Source organism: Corapipo altera, unplaced genomic scaffold, assembly GCF_003945725.1.
Source record: "Corapipo altera isolate COAL_440 unplaced genomic scaffold, ASM394572v1 308, whole genome shotgun sequence".
NCBI lineage: Eukaryota > Metazoa > Chordata > Aves > Passeriformes > Pipridae > Corapipo > Corapipo altera.
This window is the reverse complement of record NW_020884925.1, coordinates 4,770,360-4,791,493: the sequence shown is the minus strand read 5'-3', so window position 1 is coordinate 4,791,493 and position 21,134 is coordinate 4,770,360. Positions and strand designations below refer to the sequence as shown.

The window sequence follows — 21,134 nt, the reverse complement described above, 5'->3', positions numbered from 1 at the left end:
TCTGGCAGGACTGAGGCATTTCTGAGGAGGTACACAAGGAGAAGTTCACATGCCCCAAGACCAAGCATGCTGCTGGCACAGTCAGGTGCTCCCAAGGTTAGCACAGCAGAGGGGAGTTGCAACTTTGATTTTTGATGCCTAAATTGTATTAAAACTTCAATTTTGATACCCGAATCCTCATTTAGATCTATCCCAAAGTGGTGATTCCACCGGGAAGGTCCCTGGGAGGGCTTCGTGGCAGATTTCTTGTGTTTGGCACTTGGTGCAGTGAACTGTGATTTCAAACATGAAGACCCCAACAAGGAGAGGGAAAGTAGATTAATCCACATCCATTCTAAGAAGGTTTAAAGCTCTTGTTGGCCAAAAGGGGAGCTTAAAAGGTATTCAGGAGTCGTCCTGTTTCCCTGCTGACAAATGCAAGGTGATGTTTGTGTGAAAACAGCTCTGACACATGGGCTTGGAAGCACAGCCTGATTTTGTATCAGTGCATCCCTTAAGGAATAAACCTACTAACCACAACTCAGAAAAACAAGCAAGATGCTACTGACAAAAAGACAGATTTTTCCATTAGAAGCTGAAGTTTTATTACAGGATAACAGTACATAAAGCACATCTAAAATCGATGTGTTCAATGCACTTAATAAAGGTAATGTAATATTAAAGGTACAGTTTCTAAGTACAATATAACAACATTCATATTAGAATGAAAATTGGAGTATTTAAAAGACAACATTAAATCTCTTATTTTTACAGTCATATTTACAAAATGAATCAAAATACTTTTTTCGGGACCGAGTAAAATAACAAAGTCGAATATAAGCAGGCTATTGTAGGGTGAGCTGGAAAGGTCCATGAGGGGGACAAGTGAAGTGACTGGGTAAAGATCATTAGCAAAGGTTTAGTACAATACCACTTTAGTATTCCTCTTGATGGCTTACACTTTATTGTGGCTAGAAAAGGAATTTATACATACTGTACACATAACAGACAGCACATATTTACATGTACAGTATCATTGCATTTCAGCTTGTGTGTATTTACAGAAATCTGAGCATTTCACTCAACGAGGTTTTAAAAGTCTGTGTGCTTAATCTTCAATCTGATGTGTGTTTGTAATCAGCATTGATTCTGGCCTTGGTACACTGAATATTTAGTAAAGAGGGAGGAGAAATGTTAACCAAATGGTTTTGCATAAATATATCAAACTGTTCAAACAATGGGGGAACGTGTTCCTGCATTACCTGTAGGTTGGAACGTACAGATTTAAGAGTAGTCCTTTTCTCTTTCAAAATATCAAAAGGTGACTTAAATCAACAAGGGAAAACAAAATTGTCATGGCTTATATTTAAATAAGATTGTAGCTTCAAGAGGTTTTTATAATTGTCCTGATAGTGTTTGCAGTTAAACATTCCACTTATGAAAATATACCCACGGTGCAGTAAAGTTTGTATTTGTTTTTAGGTCAACAGTATGTTTGCTGTTTAAAAAAAATTATTTATATATATATATTCCTTGGATTGAGGGTATAAAAGCAGTGCATGGAAGCCAAGAACCATGGCTTTAAAATTCACTACCTTCTATTATCAAAAAGTGCAGTAAACAGAAACATTGTTATTAATAAATTGCTCAAAAATCTTTGCTAAAGATCTTATAAATTCAGTAATATTACAGAAAAATTCTAATAAATATTTAAAAGGTTAATTACCTCCTTAGTTAGATATTTGATATCCATCAGTTTTTAAGAATGAACATGAAAACAATATCTAGAATGAAGGGAACAGGGACAGGAGTACTTTGAAGGGTACATGGCTACGTAAATTAAGGTTTACACGAAAAAAGAAAAACAAAACCCCCATACCTGACAAAACGTTGCAAATTCCACTTCTTAATGAACTTTAGTTGCTACTGGCTGTCCCTGGATATGTGTGCCTGGTTCTAAAGCACATCCAAGGAGGGAACTGAGCCATCCATCCCTATGGAAGAGTTCCAGAACATTCCTCTTTACAGCCAGTGCCGCTCCGTGCAGGCCCGGGCACACCCCGGGGGGTTCAGATGCCATCCCCAGGGAGCAGGGAGGAAGGAGCTGGCACAGAACAGCCACACCCCTCCTGCAACACAGCAGAGTGCCCCCAGCAGCCACCTCCCTCCAGCCAGCACCTGAACTGCTGTGTACGGGCAGATCAGATGTTTCTCTAGGGTTTGGTACAATACAGGCAGACTGCTTTAGTAACCAAAAGGGTAACAAGCTGGACAGAACATTTTTAATAACCTTAATAATTAATAATGTTAATAATGTAGAAAAAAATTCTACATTTGATATCAAGTATCTGTACCGGTGAAGTAATTTTCTCCTTATTAAATATACTATAGAATAATTTATATAATGACACTATGCATTTAAAGAGAAAACCATGTCCCAAATCTTGTACTCTGATACAGGTACTTGTTGGGCATCTGTTGGTGTATATATATATATACACAAATATATATATTTATATATAGTTATACTCAGTGAAATTAACAAGACCCAAAGGTGGTATTGTCTAGGAATAAAAGGGGTTGGTTTGTTTTTGTTCACAAAAGTAACTTATCTAGCACCACACATCAGAAAAACACAAAAATAGCACACTCTAGTTCTAAACAGCTATGTCTAAAATAGATTATATAGTAAAACAGATATTATACAGCATAATGTGGTATTTGATAAACAGATAAATATTTGCACTGTGTAGGCTGTTTATAGTATAACTTTATCTATACAGAATGAAAGCAAAAAGTTAACTGTATAGAGGTGAGCAGAACAACATTAAATATTATGACTCCAAAGCAGAGACAAAGTTAGAGTTGAAAGAATAGAGCAAGATAAAATGTTTACAGGCCATTACAAGTCCTTAAATTAGTAGTAAAATAAGGAATCAGTTGCTCAAGTTTAAGAAAGCAGTAAACAAGAGATTGCATTTACATGCAGATGTCTAAAACTTGTATTTCTTTTAAATCTATGCACAAAAAGTCATTTGTTTTTATTGCTTGACATTCAGTTATGGCTAGAGTATTTTTAACCTTTTTTTTTTTTTGTACTTTGGAAACAAGAATATTGTTAAAGGTGCCATAAAAATGGACAACATTGAAAACAGTTTGCAAATAAACCACCTAACACTGCAGTTCTTTATACATTTTAAAAAGCCTTGTCTGGGGTTTGTCATATGTTAAATATATTTAATCTGGGAAAATACATTGTAGCTTGAAGCCTCCCATTGGCCCAAACATCCAATACAAAAACACTTCTCCAGAAAAGGAGCAGGCAGACAATACAGTTACACAGAAAGAAGCAGCCAGTTAATGTCCTAATACTTCAAACATTGACCACTGTTCTGGGACTTGTTGGAAATCAGTGTAGAAATGAGGAACGGTTTGGATTTCCAAAGGTGTACAGTACGTTTGCCTTTTTGTGAACTACAATTCACTGTATTGCTTATGAATCCTCTGCCTTGGCAGAGATGAGATTACAGACTGCGAGTTCCTGTAAGGGCTGTGCATCCACACCGGCACTCGGGGGTACCCGGGCTAGTGTTTCTCAAACCGAAAGTCACAACTCGTCCTCTGAGCGCTGCCGGAGCGTTCAGATCGTTATCAGAGCCCGGCTGAGGCGAACGCTGCTCGGGGCGGGAGCAGAGCGGGGCTCCAGCGAGGCCAGCGTTGTGCTGGCACAGGGCACACGCTGCCCAGGGAGCTGGAGACGCGGCTCAGCCCCACACCGGGGCAGCCGCAGGAGCTGCCTGGGGGCTGCGGGCGTTTGGAGCAGCCCAGAGGTCCCAGGAACAGCAGCTGCTCGGCTCCCTCGGCGAGGAGGCTGCCACTAATCACAGCTCGGTCACATCCCCGCCCCGGCAAAAGGGGCTCATGCCAACACAGAGAGAAACACAGCCCCGGAGATCGTGCTTTCAGAACCCCTGAGAAACACTACCACGGGAGAACAAGTACACGCAGGACATGGGAACACAGAACATGCACGTGGTAACAAAGGGTGATGGCACACATCAAGTTGGACAACTTGACTGTGAAGCTCAGCTTGAAGAAGTGATGAGATGATGAGGGAAGACGTACATGTGAATCTTGTGGCAGAAGAAGTGAACCCATGAGCATTGATCTGAAGCCTTTATCAGGTTTTGTTTCTTATTTGGATAGCCTACTTATTGCTATAAAGTTATTGCTATATTCTACCAATGATAAAGGCAAAAAAAATACAAACAGCAACATTACATATGGAAAAGGTAGAATACAGCTTCTGTTTTGATGTTAAAATTCTGTTTAGTACCTGAATGAAGTTCCAAAGATAGACTGTATATCCTCCTAAATGTCACACATTTCCCCCCCAAGTCCAGTGACTGAACATTATGTAGCGAGCCATTATCACAGTACTAGAGTTAAAGCACATACTGCAAGGATTTTTAAATAAATACTCCTTTACATCTGAAAACTTTGCTTTTTGTTGTTGTATTTGGTATCTGTATGCATGTGCCCTCATTTCCACCAAATGATTTACTGACAGGAATATTTAAACAAAAAGAAAATAGGAGGCTCATATTCAAATATATTAATGGATGAAACTTTTAAAGTAATAAATATTAGTATTAATTATGAAAAAATAATTCTAATAGTTATATTTCTCCAGCTAGGGAAAATAAAGGTGTTCTGTGCAATCAGAATCACTAGCACAGGTAGAATTTCATACACTGAATATGCAAGAGAAAATTGCTTATTATTTTGGATATTGTATAGTAAATGCTGTTTCTGACATTTATATTAATAGGGTTATCTACACTGGGGAGTTTAGGAATGTCTAGGGAAAAAAATACACATTGTTTGCACAGCTTATCCTGTGTAACCTGTTCAGTTCATCCACTACAGACTGGGGACTGTCTATGCCAATCCAGAAAAAGATACTGTAGTGTTTGGCTCATCCCATTGCACAGTTAAACATCTGATCGATTGTCCATTCTAAGAGGAGGTTTAATTGATGTGCAAGTCTGGAAAGAACGGGGTCTAATGTGATCAGCAGCAGGAATTCTCTGCTGGAGCTGCCAAGCACACCAGCTGATCAGGAGGTCAGTGCTGGCTCAGCCCTGCTCTGCCTGGCAAGGCCATTCCAGGCTCAACTGCCTGGCAGCTGGAGAAGCCACTTTCCCTGTGCCCTAAGCATCTAAAGTAAACAGCTGGAAGCCAAATACCCATGAAAAACCCTCAAAGATGCTGGAAAACCGGTGCTTTCTGCAAGCAGACAGACAGGTTTGATGGAGAAAGTCACTCTCTTCCCAGCATAACCAGAGGCTTGAAGTCTTGCTCCCTTTGATGGTAGTTTTTCCCTGCTCTCATGAAGCCACAGCACACAGCTCACTGGGCCAGGCTTCCAGCAGCCTCCAGCCTGGCACTGGGGCACTTCCCAGGCACTGCTGGGCCTCGGTGCCACTGCCAAACCCCTCGGAATGGCTGTGGTTGCTGTTCTAGACAGGACAATGTCTTCAGCCTCAGTGTTCCTCTCCAGTCACGTCCTTTGCTTTACCATGAAACATCTGCAACAACGCCAGACAAGGTCTGAAGTGCTGTTCCTGTACTCCTGCAGATCTGTGTCCCTTTCTGTGTGACTTCACTGCTGCCACCTAACCATGACCTTTTCATTCCTAAAGTTCTACCAGCCACTGACCCGTTTTCTTTGACAACTTAAATACTGAAAAGCCATTTCCTGTTGCAGAACACTGAATTTCAGCTGGAAAAATAGTCCTCTCGTTATAAAAACGTCCAGAGGGTACTGAAATTAATTTCAATCATTTATTTAGTGGGTCAGCATTTATTTCCTAAAATATAACTGTGAAGCCTTTGCGCTGTTTGGAGTTTTGTCTCGAACAAAATAGCGACCAAAAAGCAGCTGTGCTGCAAAAGTGAGTCAGAGAACGAGGCACACACGTTTAGCTAACAAAAATATCCAGTTCTCCTGTGCCTGGGGGGAGGGGGAAGGGAAGAAATACAAGCAGATTTTTTAAAAAGCAATTTGTTCCACCAGCAGTACTGGCCACCCTGTTGAAGAGTTTTAGAAGATCCCTGAGCACATTAGTTTCTGCCTCATAACCCCAGCTCCAAAATGATAGGGCTTCTCTTGTTGGAAACGAGATGGATTGTCATTCACAGTTAAGTCAATCATAAGGTGCTTATCTATTTACCCTTCTTTTCACCAATCAGCACAAAGAACTGTCAGAAAATAACTTTTATTTTTCTTTTTTAAATAATAAAAGGGCACAAAATTTAAACAATCAATGTTTTGTGACAGTGGTTTAGGATTATTATCTGGCTGCCCCTCAACAACAGACAAGTGATTCAATCGACATTCCTTAGCAAAAAAAAAAAAAAAGAAAAAGAAAAAAGGAAAGAAAAGAAAAAAGGCAAAAAAAAGAAAAATCCTGTACAAATATGTATTTTTCCCTGAGGGATCAAGGTTACACCCGCAAGTGCTCTATGTACATATTGCACTGTAGAGGAATGAAGAACATGTGCAAAAAAAGCAACAATGATTGAAGCTTACTAATCAAACCTTTTAATCATGACTGCTATGTCATCTTGCATTTTGGAATGTCGGAACACAGCTATTCCTTTAATCTAAAATGTAAAAACAACAAAAAAAAAAGGAAAGAAAAAGAAAAACACACCTCTACTATGGCACATTCAATGAAATAAAAAGTTTTCCAAAGACAAATAGACAAATTCCATCAAGAAAATAATACAAAGTTCGTTCGTTTGTGTTTTTTTTGTTTTTTAGAAAAATTACATTACTTTCTTTCATTGTTTCACATTACAAAATCTTTTTTTTTTAATGTTTACACAAATCACATTTTATTGCAGGAATATTTCAAGTGCCATCAAACATTTATAGAAGGGTTAAAAAAATAGAAGTCTCTCTAAAGTGGTCCAGACAAGGCTTTGTATAGAATAAATCTTTTTTCCACCTTCTATTTTTGACTTAAGTATTTTGAATACATTTTCTTTATTCATTGACACTGAACAGCCTAGAAGCAGCCACTCACACAGACCCACACAAACACTCGTGTGCTCACACAATGGACTCTCTCACACACACACAGGTGCACATACACAGATATCTTGGTATCCAGACTAAGAGAAGCTAATAAAGAACAACCAAACTTAAAAACAGCCTCCCTTTTTTACCTAATCCCATAGTTTTTCAATGTCAATCAATGCTAGAGGGGGTGACATACATTAGGGTGGTTCCAATGACAGGACAGTGTCTCCTTCTAGAAAGCCAGAAACCATCTCCATGGATAGATATAACCCAATGAAAACATCTGTGCAGACTCTGAGGACCAGGTCATAAACCCTAATATATTCCTTCCTCTTAGCTATCCTAGTGTTTTATTTGTAGTGAACTGGGCAGATTATGAAAATACTCATGAATATCCACTGACCTCAAGTATGTTTTTAACTGAGTATCTGTTTGAGCATCTGACCCCAGTCCCAGAGGTTGGGTGGACGCGTTTCCTCTGCTCTGCTGGTTCTGGCAGGGCCATCCCGTGTCCCCTTCCATAGAAGCCTCCTTGGCAGATCTCATCAGTCCCTCTGCCAGGCTGCAGCCCTTTCTTCCCCTCTCCATGGAGAGCAAAACAACAAGTACACTCTTTTGCCAAGTGGCTGTTCCCTGGGATCAGGAAAGCAGAGTTACCTGGGGGGTGTGCACAGCCTGATTTAAGAAGGGGCCAGCACAGGAGCTCCCACCAACAAAATGACAGCCCTTTCTGGCCTGGAAGATCACTGTCAGCTAAGGCCCTGTCTGAAACCTTTTATAGTTACATACTGTATTAGTAAATGCTCCAAAAATGGTGTTGTCAATGACTTAAGAGTGTAAATATGCCAAACTAGATTCCAAACAAAACCACTGGCACTGAGGTGCCTGGTAAAGTACTAATACTCATCAGGAAAAGGTAAGAAAAAGGATGTGACTGAAAATTAATCCCCATATATTTTACCTGGTAGTCTACATATTGTCACAAGCAGGAGTTGTATTTTGCTCTCTAAAATCGTACAGGTCTTACTTCAGTACTCATTAGTTGACACTGAGATTAAGTTTAGTTGATCTTTACAGGACTAGCACCTAAGGCTGGTCACATTCAGAAAACATTTGTTAGTTAAAAGGGTTGCTTCAAAAATAGGAACAGACATTAGAATGCAAGTACCATATCGTGCCAGTTACTCCAATAGAGTAAACAATGATTCCAGACGTGTTCCAGTGGGGTGGGGAGGGCACATGCTGGGCTGAGCCCCCTCTCCAGGAGCAGCAGGATGGAGCAGCAAAAGGCAGCTCTGGGGGCTTTTCCCAGGAGCCCTCTCCTGACTCCATCCCAGTGCTCCCAGGGCTGCAGGTGCTGCCCTCCCACACTCGGGGTCACTGCTCTGGGGAGGGAAGTGATGCTCCTCTCCCTCCCTCCAAACCCTGGAGAGCAGTGACAGCTCTGAGCCTCCCTGATGGGAACACTGAACACTTCAGGAGGTGTCACAGCTAAATGTCTCAAATCGACCCCAAAGGAAACACGTTCAAACCACAGAATAAACCTGTATTTTGCTAATCATAATCCACTGACCCCATTCTCCTTCTTAAAATCCTTAGGCTTCAGTGTGCTTCTACTCACGTGTTACTTCTCAGCAACTGTAACACACGTGAGATTGTTGACCCTTGGAAACTAAAGCACATTCTGTCTCATTCCTTTTCCTTTTTTGAAGTTCCCAGCTTTTTCTTTTGTACTTTATCAGAAACTTCCTTTGTGCAGGCCCACAGGGCATCCAGTTATGCATCTCCATCTCATGCAAACCCAATTACACATCTCTGGCTCAAACAGCCACAGTTCAGTTTGTAACGTTGTTTACTGTGAATCTGCCTCCTCCAGCACTGGGTTTGCTGCCAGATTTGCTCAGAGACAGAATTCTTCCTGGAGGGAATGTAATTAATAAGACTGCAAGATTCAGCTTATTGGTTGGTTCTGCAGTACAGGAGTCAGAATTACAGAATGCAGATTTATGATATTAATGATTTCCAGGCATTATACAGAGTAGAACCAATGCTTTCTAGCAACAGTGTTGCCTTTGCTTTGTTAGTCCCCATTTGCTAAACTTTAAAGTGCTTCTTTCTAAACAAGGAGAGCAATGGACTTCTCTGATCAGCTGCCTGGAACTGAACTGCTGGATGCTGGAAGAACAGGGGTCAGGGGCTCATCTCCCTGCAGTCACACCCCTTCTGGTTTTGCTGGGCTCACGTTTGAGTCTGAAGGCATTGTTTACCATATGGAGTACAAAAGTATGGAATATTATGTATAAAAATTACTTTTCCACATACATGTCATACACACATACTTTTACTGTAGATATAGACTTGAGTAAGTATCTTCAAACCTGGATTTATGGTGGGCAGAAATACACCATTTAACAGCCTGATTTTCAGAGGTGCTGTGTTACTCATTTGGAAATGAGCTGTAATTGCTTAGTTTGACTCTGACAGTGAAACTCAGCACCTTTGACAATGAGGCTTTTGACTTGTGCACTTAAATTTGAATTTAGGCATGTAATTTTAAACATCCAGGTTTGAAAGATTTAAAAATAAAAGTACCTTTGAATTTAACATCTGGAAAGATTATTTTTATGTAGAAAATTGTCATTATTTTCAACTCTTTAAAAAAATCTGTAACCATTTCAGGATATGACCAGCCTCTCTTTAAAAGTAACATGGAAAACAGCAGCATAAATACCTCCCAATGTACCAGTACCTGCCAAACCTTTTTCAGTTAAACTTGAATTTCTGGTGCACATGCAACACAACAATGAACACGCTAGCATTTAATTTAAAGAAAAAGGTGCAAAATGAAAGTGCCTTATCAATTCAACGAGAAAAGCTATACCAGTAACTACATTTTATATTAATTAAAACAATATATAAACAATATCTCTTTTGCTATATATAGTCTTCATGCCCATTTACCCTGTAATATATTATAATGCTATTGTTGCTATTGCTATGGACCCTTTTCATGCCGTTCTGTCTACTGGCAAACAGTGGTAGGTGAAAAAAAATCGTCCTTCATGAAACAATGAGCAAGTTGTGCAAACTGATGCTGAAATCTCTGCACCTCACACCAGTCGCTGATTATTGGGTGGACTCTGTTCTGATCAACAAATTGATTGTTCTGTCAAAAGTCTGGGCAGTGAACTACAGGAGAAAACAACCTTCTGACATTAGTACCCTCAGTCTGTGTAAACAGAGGTCAAGGATTGAGAAGCTGAGACAGAAAAAGGGTCCATATTTGTAGGCATAATGGAAATCATATGCATGAGAAAAACAAGTTCAACTTTGTGTCATTGTTTCCCATCCTTCGCCTGACCCCGACCGCCAAGAGATGTGCAGTGTGTTGGCTCCCTAGGTCTGTGCAGGGCCATATAAAGTGTCTTGGTTTTCTTTCTTTTTTTTTTTTTCCTTTTTTTTTCCTTTCTTTTGTTTTAATGTTTGTACTTCAGACATTCTAGAAGTGCTTAGGTGATACGTTTACCCATCAATTTGCATTGCTGGCTCAAACTCTGAAGTGAACAACTCCTTGTAAAGTGGAGGAAAATGAAGTCGCACAATGTCTGGGTATATTGCTTTAAATGCCATAAGCTTTTCTGTATGTCGTCCACACAGTGCTCTTAAAGTAGACACTTTGCATATTAACTGTAAAGAAATGAACAAAGTCATATGGTCATACAGGGAACCAGCCCTCCCGATCCTGCTGCAAGGATTACACTCTCCCAAACACAACTGTTCAGATTGTGACATTTCAGGTGCACAGCCAGGGGGGTGTGTTAAAGGTATTTATGTAATGGACTCCCAGCTCTTTGTGAAATAATCTTTAAGTTCCTAGGAAAATGTGTCATTAGGTTTCCTCACTGGATTGATACAGAATTTCAGAGCTGGATCTTCATTCATGCAACTAAATCATAGTCTTGGAAAAAGGCAGCCCAACTGCTTTTAAACCCACTGTGAGTACTATGGAGGGAACTGGCAGTGCAATAGATTGGACTTATTTAACTTAAGCCAAATAAGGTGAAAAATAAGTACTTCAAAAATATCACAAAAATATCAGCTACTGAGTAAAGGATTTGTATCAAAGCGCATGGAAGAAACTTCCTTCCAACAAAGATATCCAAAGTATACACTGAGAAAAGAAGTCCATGAGCCAGGATTTGAAATGAAGAAAATCCACAAAGGCTGGGCTGGACCCTCCTGCTTTTACTGTAATGAATTCTGTGGTGGGAAACTAAGCAGAATCTTTCTGGCTGTGCAGAGTTGTATAAGGAACTACCTCTGTCAGGAAGGGCTTATTTTTCCTCAGTTCTCCAGATTTACTTCTTGTAACATCACACCACTTTTCCTTTTCTGAAAAATGATGTGAAGATACTTTAGATGAGCATAATAGTATGTGGGGTCTCTTTTCCCCAGGTTTCAGGATTTGGAAGAACTGAGAAAAAGGCTGTGTGGGGAACTTCTCATGGAAGTCTGAAAAACAAGTTTGGTTTGAGTATTGCATGTAATAAAAACTTAATTGTCATGCAGGCAGAGATCCCACAAGGATTAAGGCTGCACGCTGGAGAACTGAAATAGTATTGTGTGACAGAAAAGTCATGCAGGAGAACTAGGATAAAAAACTTCATCACTTTTCATGAAGTTCCACATCAAAATCCTTCCTTTCAGACCATTATCAACCCTGTTCCCTAGCACATCATCATTTCACCTCTTGTGGTTTTCAGTAAATAGTTCCAGCTAAGCACCTTGATTCTGAACAAAGAATTCTGGGTTTATAAATAACAACTTAACTGTGTCAAAGCTTTTACACCTTAATCAGGACAGTGTTCCTAAGAAGGCGTATTTTCAGAGTCATGGCACAGTCTGACTCTTACCTTTGTTAGAATCCCATCCTCTCGGTGGTTCTTTTGTAGGACATGCTGAAGTGCCAGCTGGATCTTCTGTTGGAGCTTTTCAATCTTCACTTTCTCCTGAAGCCATGAGCGATCTGAACATAAATGGAGTTAACACCTCTAGTGCTGCACAGGGCTCACAGAGCACCAGGGACGACTGAGGCTCTGACAGAGTCATCCTTCCTGTTTGCAACCTGCCCTCCATTTTACACACTCTCATATAGAAAATCAGTTTCAAAATCAACAGGTTTTGGAGTACAATTATTACGTGCAATTAAATTACTTTTATCAAGCCCTTAATTAGAAGAATGCAATGAATCTGAGTATGATTTATTACTCGTTTGCTAAAAAGGTCTGCAAAATGCAGGCTATTTACAAAATGAAGCTACTAACTTTTCACTGCAAAATGCACAGATCATATAATGAATGAGTAGTTGGAGTGGATCTTGCAAAGATCTCCAGTGACTTACAGAAAAATCAGATGCAAAGATTCAAATACTAAAAAAACAAAAAGCAGCTCTAAACTTCGTGGCAGAAAAGTAGTATGAGCTGCTACATTCTGTGTGTACCAGACCTGCAGGATTCTGGGGCTTGCTAAGACACTGGGCTAACACACTTTCCATCTGGCAAAGAGCATGAGAGTGGATCTGTGACGCTCTCAACAAACCCACTGTTGCCCACAGACTGTTCACCACCACTCCTGAGCCCACTGCACTGCCACCTAAACCCACAGTTTGCTTCCAAGTCAGACACAAACTGACCTTCTGCCCCAGGATCCTGTTCCCCCTGCCTGAGGAGCCATCCCAGAGCCTGGGGCACGGTGCACGTGGCCCTGTGAGCAGGAGTTCTCACAGCCATGGCACAGCCAGGCTGGCTCTGGGCTGACCCGGCACCACAACCTCAGTGTCCCCAGTCCCACGGTGGGCACACACCTCAGCTGCCACACTAACACAGCAGTGCTGCTGAACAGGCCTGAGGTGGTGCTGGAAGCTCACAGATGTGAAAGCTGACTGCATGAGTTCAGTGTCTACCTTCTGCCTGTCTCACCAGCATCGGCCCAGCGGTCTCACTCACAGGCATTTAAGCTTTTTTCTAAAGAAGCTGAGTCCTCAACAAGGTCAAAATGTGGAAAACAAGGGCTTAGACTAGGATTTCCAACTTAACAAACTGATTCCTAAATTCACAGTTGTAATGTGTTTATTAAAATAAAACTTTTGATGAGGGAGACACTCCAAAAGATGTGACATTTCCACACTGTCTGATAGTCTTAATGTTATCGTTAAAAAGACCTCAAAATAAAAACAACCTCTACCCAAACAAAGCCAGAGGAAACCTTCATCTCTTACCTGCTGACATTAAAACAAATGCAGAAAACAAAGCTATTTCATCTTCTGTCAGGTGCATAGAACATAAGCTTTTTCCAAATTCAAACACAAAACTAATGAAGTCTTCACAACCTGCCAAAAAGAAGGTACAGCTCACGTCACATTGTTTGAAACTACTTCAGAGCCACAGAGTTATTGATTTATTCTGATGCAGATGAGAAACAGATGTAAAATACTTCACAGGTGAATGGTCTTCCCCTTAAGGACTGTGAAGTGATGGCAGTGAGATCTCACTCATCCTTGAGCTTATTACCCCGTTCCTATGGGTCTCCAGCTCCCACAGCCAGTGCTTGGAAGCTTTTGTACGCTGGATCTTTCCTACATTTGGTTCTTGGGGGGTAAATATGGATAAATCTCAAGCCATTTATTTTCAAGCTCAAAACTGGTTTGGCTTTGGTTCTGTTCTAAATGGAGCTTTCTCACGTCAATGTGGACTGGAGGCTGGAAATGTGGCCTTACAAAGTGCTGGTTTGAGGCCTGTTGAGCACACAGAGTGGGGGAACAGAGAGGCACACAAGGAACATGCAGAGCAGAGGGAGAAGCCAAGGTCTGAACACTTGTCATGCAGCAGAGGAGCTGTGCCTCCTTTCCTCCCTCCTGCTCACACCGTGTCAGTCAGGTTACTGTGCTGGCACACATGCAGGGACGGGCTGGCAAAGTGGAGCCCTCACAGCCTGAGGGAAGGGGCTTTCCTCTGCACATCTCACCCCCACCCAGCCTGAACCTCTGGATACAGCTGCAAACAGATCCAGCTGTGTTTCCTTGGAGCCCAGAACTGTTTGCAGTCTGACCTTGCACCTTGAGGGGTTTTAGGAAGGCAGAGAACACTTCAGGAATGGTACAGCATTCATTCTCCACTGAGGTGTTTCCACTGCCCTCCAAAACAGCCCAAATCTACACCCAGTGAAATACATCCTTTTAAAATTAGAAAAAATATATAGGAAAAAAATTCAAAATTATAAACTGTGGTTTAACAAAAAAATTGATTTACAGTGCTTTACCTGCAAATAACTGGACTTGGCCCATTATAAAACACTATTAACGCCTTCAAAGCAATAACATCAGAATATCCAAAGTTACCTTAAAATCTGCTGCCTTTTCCAACAGGATATACAAAGTGTTACACTAGACACGAAATCTGGGCTTCTGTTCTCAACAAGTGAGTCCAAACTGCTCTACCCTCATCAAAATGTTGATTTTTACCACCAACGGTCCTTTACTGCACAGAGTGAAAGCTGTTTTAACTCCAGCAATCAGCTTGGCCTCAAACAGAGCCAGCATGACTGCTTACAAAACAAGCAGTTCGAGCTTTGCAGCTCTTTTATTTGAACACTAGAGCCTGATTTTTTCAAAGCAGTTCTTTTCCCTTGCTCTTCCACCTTATTATTTTTATTCCTTTTTTTTTTAAGACACAACACTTGACATTTCCTTACCTAAGGACTTGAAAACCTCTGGGCTAGCATACTTGCCATCAAAGTAGACTGTGTTGTTCTGGGAGTCAAAGGCACGGCACATTCTGATGAACACAACCTCTAAAGACCCTAAAACAGAAACAGGGTATGTTTGACTCTGGAAGTCGAGGCTTCAGCTGCAAAGAGCGAGTGAGGATTTAAAAATAATGCTCTGCTTTCATCATCTATCGAGTAGGGTAAGAGGTTCCTGTGGTGTAACAGAGCATAGCCTGGTTTGCTACTAGAATTAAAAGAATTCCCATAAACCCCTTCAGAAGTTTTTGCTAAAGCAACTTAGTCATTGCTAATAAACTCTAATAATTCTTTTTAGAGTAATGAAGACTCTGAAGTCAAAGTGGCTCATTTAGATTTATGTTCATAGAGCTTTGACAACTTGGTCCAGTATTTGTAAACTGCATTACTTCTACAATCTCTTGCAGAGAACAATCTGGATTTTTACCTTGAAATTTTTACCTAATAATCGAAAATTAAACAAATCTGAATCCAACTTTTCCATCCTTACATAGTCTCATTGTTCATAATGAAAACTTAGTCAGTAGACTTGAACTCCTCCTATCCAGAGTAACTACGATGAAGTTACTTCTGAGACAATTTGTAAGGTTTCACTCCATATGATTTTAAATTATCATTGTACTACATATGAATATTTGCATACGCAATCACTATAGACAAGTAACACTTTTCTCAGTTAAACTAATAGAAGCAGACCTTAAAACTGACCACATACCTGCTTTTAAAAGCACAATTTGATCATTTTGACACAGTTCCATAAAGCCATCAATGCGTTTGGCAAATTCCACTACATACTGAATAGCTTCTGTGATTTTGACTGCGCACAACTGCCACATTACCTCCCTCTGCTGTGGGAGAGAAGAGAAATGCACAGATTACCGACCTGGGCTGGCAAAGCTCATTGTCATCAAGTAAAACTGAGTCAAAAAACCCCTGCAGTGAATTCTCCCCAGCACTCTTGGCTACAGTCTGCTGATAAAACAGGGGGAATTGACCTCCAAGCCAAAGCCTCCTGTGGAGTGACAATGCAAACATGGAAGACTTCTTCAAGTCATGCCAGAAGAGATCCAGGTTGGGGTATTTTTATTTCATATAAACCAAAAATGTCAAATTGTAACTGTTCTCATCACTTCAGCAGGAATTTTATTCACTGCATCAAAAGAAAATGCCAATTTCCACCAGCAGGGCATAATCACATTTTCCCTATCAACTTCTGTGTTTTGTACTGGATGCAAATTATCTGCCTTGCTCATCTTCAGAAGGACACAGACAGATGATTGTATATGAAGGTCATCTTGTGAACAACATAAAGAAGGCATGTGAGTTTTTCATATGTTGATAATAATGCAGAATGAAATTACCTAATGTAGAAAAAAGGATATTCTTAAAGGTTAAATATTTTTCTGTGGAAATGAAAAACATGTTCAAAGCACAGGTGTCTGAGCAGCACTTCCCAGGACAGTTTCCACAAGTAGCCCAAGGCAGCAGTTTATGGATGGAAGGTGTGCTGGAAAGGCAAACATTGACCAGATCTCACAGTACCCCAGGGGGGTGGCAGCACCACGGACAATGTGCTGCCATTCCACAGGTAAAACCCAAACACCGAGGGACAACTGGAGGGTGTTCATAAACTCAAAGCAAAACACACCATGTAAAATCACAACACTTGGTGGCTTCAGCTTGTGCTGTTGTTGATCCAGGAGGTTACAAATTAAGAGAAGAAAATAACATGCCATCTAGGATTGAAAAAATTCCTGTGGTTTCCTATCCTTCTTTATTACAGATTTTAGGAGAATGGCTTTGCCTTTTCCTATACCTGTACAAGTCACGAATGCAAAGGATATCCTGACCATCTTGCTGCTTTTGATTCTAGCTTTTTTTTTTGAAAACACACAGAAATATACATTCCTGATAGTAAAGAGAAAGCAGTGAAAAAGTGAATTTTGCAGTGTGTTATGGAAATACCATGCTTGATGGAAACCATGCCATGTCCTGGCGTGCTTTCATACCTTGTTCTGGTAGTTCTCGATTTCTTCCTGCAGAAAAGTTTGCCATGTTATCTGCTGCAACTCCTCTCTCAAGTACTGGCAAGTTTCCATGTGTGACTTGGAAATGTTCTGTGCAAGATGTTCTAAGAGAGAGAGCAGAAAGCGACACGCATTAGAAATGCAAAGCTGCACCTTCAGACGTGAGCAAATAACATATTCCAGCTGCAACAGGGGGAGGGAGGAGGGCGAGCCGAGGGCAAAGTGCCCGAATTCGGGTTTCCTTGGCCGTGGCCGCAGAGCGCTCCTGTCCCGCACAGCGCTGCCCGGCGCCGCCGGCAGAGGACGCGCGGCACACGCGGTGGGAGCCAAGGGAGCCTCCAACATCCCAAACTGGGCAAAATAAAGGCGAGTTTGGCGAAGGTCAGGAGCCCCCAGAGCAGCGCCGCTGCGGGAACCGCCCCTGCTGCCTCTGTGGCAGCTTTGACACCTGGGCCGGGAGTCACAGCCCGAAGAGAGCCACAGAAAACAACCCCGGCTCGGATCCCCCCTGAGCCGGGAACGTGCTCCGTGTGTCACAGTGGCACAGCCTTGGAACACAGGGCACTGCCACGGGCAGGGACAGCACAGCCCTGCCAGCCAGGCAGCACCTCTGCTGATGCCAAGGCTGTGTTTTATACAGCTGAGGCTTTCCAAAAAAGAAATACAGGCAGTTACCACCTGTCCAGTGCTCTGCTAAGGAGGACTCTCATGCCATCAGGCTGCCAGTGAGTGCCATTCTCACATATTTATATATTCATTATATTTTCTCATATAATTTAAAAATATTATATTAAAATAGATTATATAAAATATTACATATTTATTATAAGTAATTATATTATATAATGTAATATAATATAATTATATTATTTCTATTATTATCGATATATTATATTAAAAATATATCTATTGGAGCATCCAGATTATTAAGATAACTCACTAAGAAACCACTAAGGGTTTTTCTTCAGCTTTAGAGAAGCTTAGTTAACTGCACAATTTAAAATTTCCATACAATGTTTTAATTCCAAATAAAATATTTTCTGCTGCTATACTTGATTAAAAGAACTATATGGCAAATTTACATTTATTAATAAACCCTGGTTCCATAAACCTTCAGGAACCCCTTCAAAAGCTTGAATGAGATTTAGACACCTGAATTCCACTTATATTTTGCCTTTCTCTTTTCTACTCTTGCTCTTCACGTGGGCCTGTTCTGCTGTTTGAGCACGTGCCAAGCAGAAGTGTTGTGACTTATCTCACACAGTTCTACCTGTGAGGCCACTGGAAAGGAAGGCTTAAAACCACCAGGACTGGTGGGCATTAACAACATGGGGGGATCTGGGGGACTGGAGCACCAGATCTGTGAAATGGGCCTTGTTTGACAATGAGCAAACCCAGCCCTTCACAAACAACTGCTGGACAATCAGGCTGTTTAGTACCATCCTTCACACATTGGTAGTTTGATGTAAGAGACTACCTGAAAAGTCTTTTAACACAGGTGAGGTAAACTCAGCTTATATGTGCTACCTGAGCAATCAACAAGGTAGAACACAAGGTAATTTATACTTGGTTTGTCATCACAGCCTTGATGTATTTGAGAACAATTGCTTTTTTCTCACAAGTGTGTAGCTCAGACATTTGTCCTGGGTAGCAGCCACTGGCAGCACAGTCCCTGTGCCCTTGCAGGACAGAGAAGGTGAAATATTCCCATGTTACTCCCAAGCCTCGGCCTCCCTTCTGGACTGTACTGCAGGACACACCTAAATACTTTCATTGAACAGCCACACCTTCCTAAATTGAAACCTTGGTCTGGCAGACAAACATTCTTCAAACATTGTTCAGTAATGTCAGTGCTGGGCACCCAAATCACACCGTGCAGGCTTTAAATGCAAGCAGTGTGTAAATGAAGGTAAGCAACACGACAAACTTATTTTAGGCCAGTGTTCCAAACTCAAAACCTGGCCTACAAAGGAAAAGCCCTTTCTTTTTTATTGTGAGTTTAATGTAAGTCTTTTTAATAACTTCCACAAGAAAATTAGCAACCTTTTGACTGACACAAAGCTGGCAGCATTGTCTTTAACCTGACTTTTTCTTCTCATCTTTACCTATCTGAAATTATTTGAACTCAAGCCAGACATAGTATTTTGGCTGTCAGGACCAATTATATTGCAGAGAACAGCATTCTGCAACATAAGGACATTATAAAGTAAGCCTTCTTGTGCCTTCCTCTCTGCAAAATTTCTCAAAAGAATATAAACCACATAAAATTTTAATGTGGAATACCTGATTTTTCAAACTATTTTTTTTTAGGGTTTTGTAACTAAAATAATTAGCAAAAATGTTGCTTAAGCAAGCAAAATCAGTTTTAAACACTTGACTGCTTACAGAAGTAATAGAATCATGAAACCACTTCTCTCATGTCCTGTTCCACTTTGTTTATAACCTGTTCACACAGCAGGCTCTAACTCCAATCTCAGCTGTTGACAAGTCACAGCTGTGGAACTCAGCCCCAGTGTCATCATTCAGGGAAGAGTTTAAAGTAGAACATGCTAATTAATGTGTTTGTTATAAGGCTTTTGGAGAAATCAAAATTTGCTACATTCAAAAATTTTCTTCAATATCTGGGGCCAGATTCTCTTCAACCAGTGACAAGGAGAAGTGCCCTCAGATTAGTCTGGTGCTTTGGTTTCAGATTTGCCAGGTAAAGAGCAGAGCAAAATCAGCCTCATCACTTTTTGTCAGAAATAAGAGCATTGAGGTAATGAAAAAGGAGATAAATATTAAAAAATAATCTGGAAAAAAAGAAATACACTGTCTGTTTGCTCAGCACTAAGAATTAGCCTGTTAATCAGTATTCAAAGGGTTCTATTGCAAGAGCAAATGAAAGCAAAAGCAGCACTCCTAGAGCTGATCAGCCCCAGGCTCCCGGAGTTTTAGGCCAGAGGGGTAAGCTGTTGTGTGCACCCCGAAATAAGGACACTGTGCACGTCACAGCAGAATGCCCACACATGCCCCCAGCTCCACTGAAGCAGCATTCTCACTATCACCTGGCTAAATGTGGCACTTTAATCCAAAGGGTACTGTTAAGACAATTAGAATGGAAGCTTTTCTCTCTCATTACCTAATTCTGCCATGGACACAGTTGGAGAGGTCTCCCCATTTGTAAAAGAACAATAAGGGAAGAAGCCCGATGCTGGTGTGTAGTCACATATTGGTTCTGGTTTGATTCCATTAATATCAAGACCCGACTGATCTGGAGAAGGCTGTATGTCTAAGTAGAAGCTGCTAACTGCAGAGTCTGCTTTGCTACCTTCAGGGGTATGCCCATCAATGTAATTACTGAGGTCGTCGTGCAGCTCAGTGAGCCCGTTGGTGGTGATATTGTAAGTGGGGGTGAGCGGCTCTGCCTCTCCCGGCTGCTGCTGGTGGTCGCGCTGCTGCTGCTGCAGTCGGTGTTTCTGCACCTCGGCGTACAGGCTGTCCCGCTGCTTTTTGGACATTCGACCAAACTTTACAGCTGAAACACAGACACACGGCTGTTACCTTCCCACACACCCACTGCTGGCCCTCAACTGTCTCCAGTCTTTACACACCACAGGAACCCCAAACTGGCAGCACAGGCGGACCCAAGGATCGCTGCTGTCGGTCACAGGGACTCAGCTGCAGCCCCTGCTCTTTAGAACACCCTCTTAACATGCAACTGAAATGGACCATTAGAAGCCACTGGTTTAGCTTCATTCATTAACTTCCCACTTCTGTACCGAAAAGATTTTCTCCTTTACGTCCAACAAAGTTGACAGATGCATCTCTTCAGCATTCAAGTCCTACCTGGAAAGGCAGAAGTTAAAACAGAACATGCTGGCCCAGGATGAACTGTCCAATTCCTGCCAGCTGCACATTCACACCACAGAGTGAACTTAAAAATAGGTGCCAACACGTGGGGTATCGCTCACAGTGTATCAATAACAAGCTTTACTGGGACTGGGGCTAGAGCACATGGGAGGAATCACCAAACCTGCCTCCAGCACCGCTGTGACAAGCAGAAGTGTTACTAGGTGAGCAACTGTTAAACCTGTATTTGTGTGTGTACACATGTGCACACACAAATTACTACTGCTTTGAGAGGTAGTAGCTGTCAGCCAGCAGCAACTGGTTTGCAGCATCCAGGGAATTCCTCAGGGTACAGTATGTGATTTCAGGGACCTGTATCAGCTGCAAAAGCCCCGTCCTTTAGAAAG

General features: G+C 41.3%; 1 protein-coding gene across 3 annotated transcripts in view; it reads right to left on the bottom strand.

Moving 5' to 3' along the window:
• Positions 1–559: 559 nt before the first annotated feature.
• RORA (RAR related orphan receptor A) overlaps positions 560–21,134 on the bottom strand; it is a 244,095-nt gene continuing 223,520 nt past the window's right edge. For 2 of the 3 annotated variants that reach the window (XM_027657899.1, XM_027657900.1), the window contains 7 exons: positions 20,018–20,413; positions 16,879–17,000; positions 15,585–15,717; positions 14,819–14,926; positions 13,347–13,457; positions 11,983–12,095; positions 560–10,756 (listed from right to left, as the gene is read on the bottom strand). In XM_027657899.1, the coding sequence (XP_027513700.1) occupies positions 10,592–10,756; positions 11,983–12,095; positions 13,347–13,457; positions 14,819–14,926; positions 15,585–15,717; positions 16,879–17,000; positions 20,018–20,413 (1,148 nt within the window). In that variant the 3' untranslated portion in view covers positions 560–10,591. The remainder of the gene's footprint in view (positions 10,757–11,982; positions 12,096–13,346; positions 13,458–14,818; positions 14,927–15,584; positions 15,718–16,878; positions 17,001–20,017; positions 20,414–21,134) is intronic. The other variant, XM_027657901.1, reaches the window with a different exon arrangement.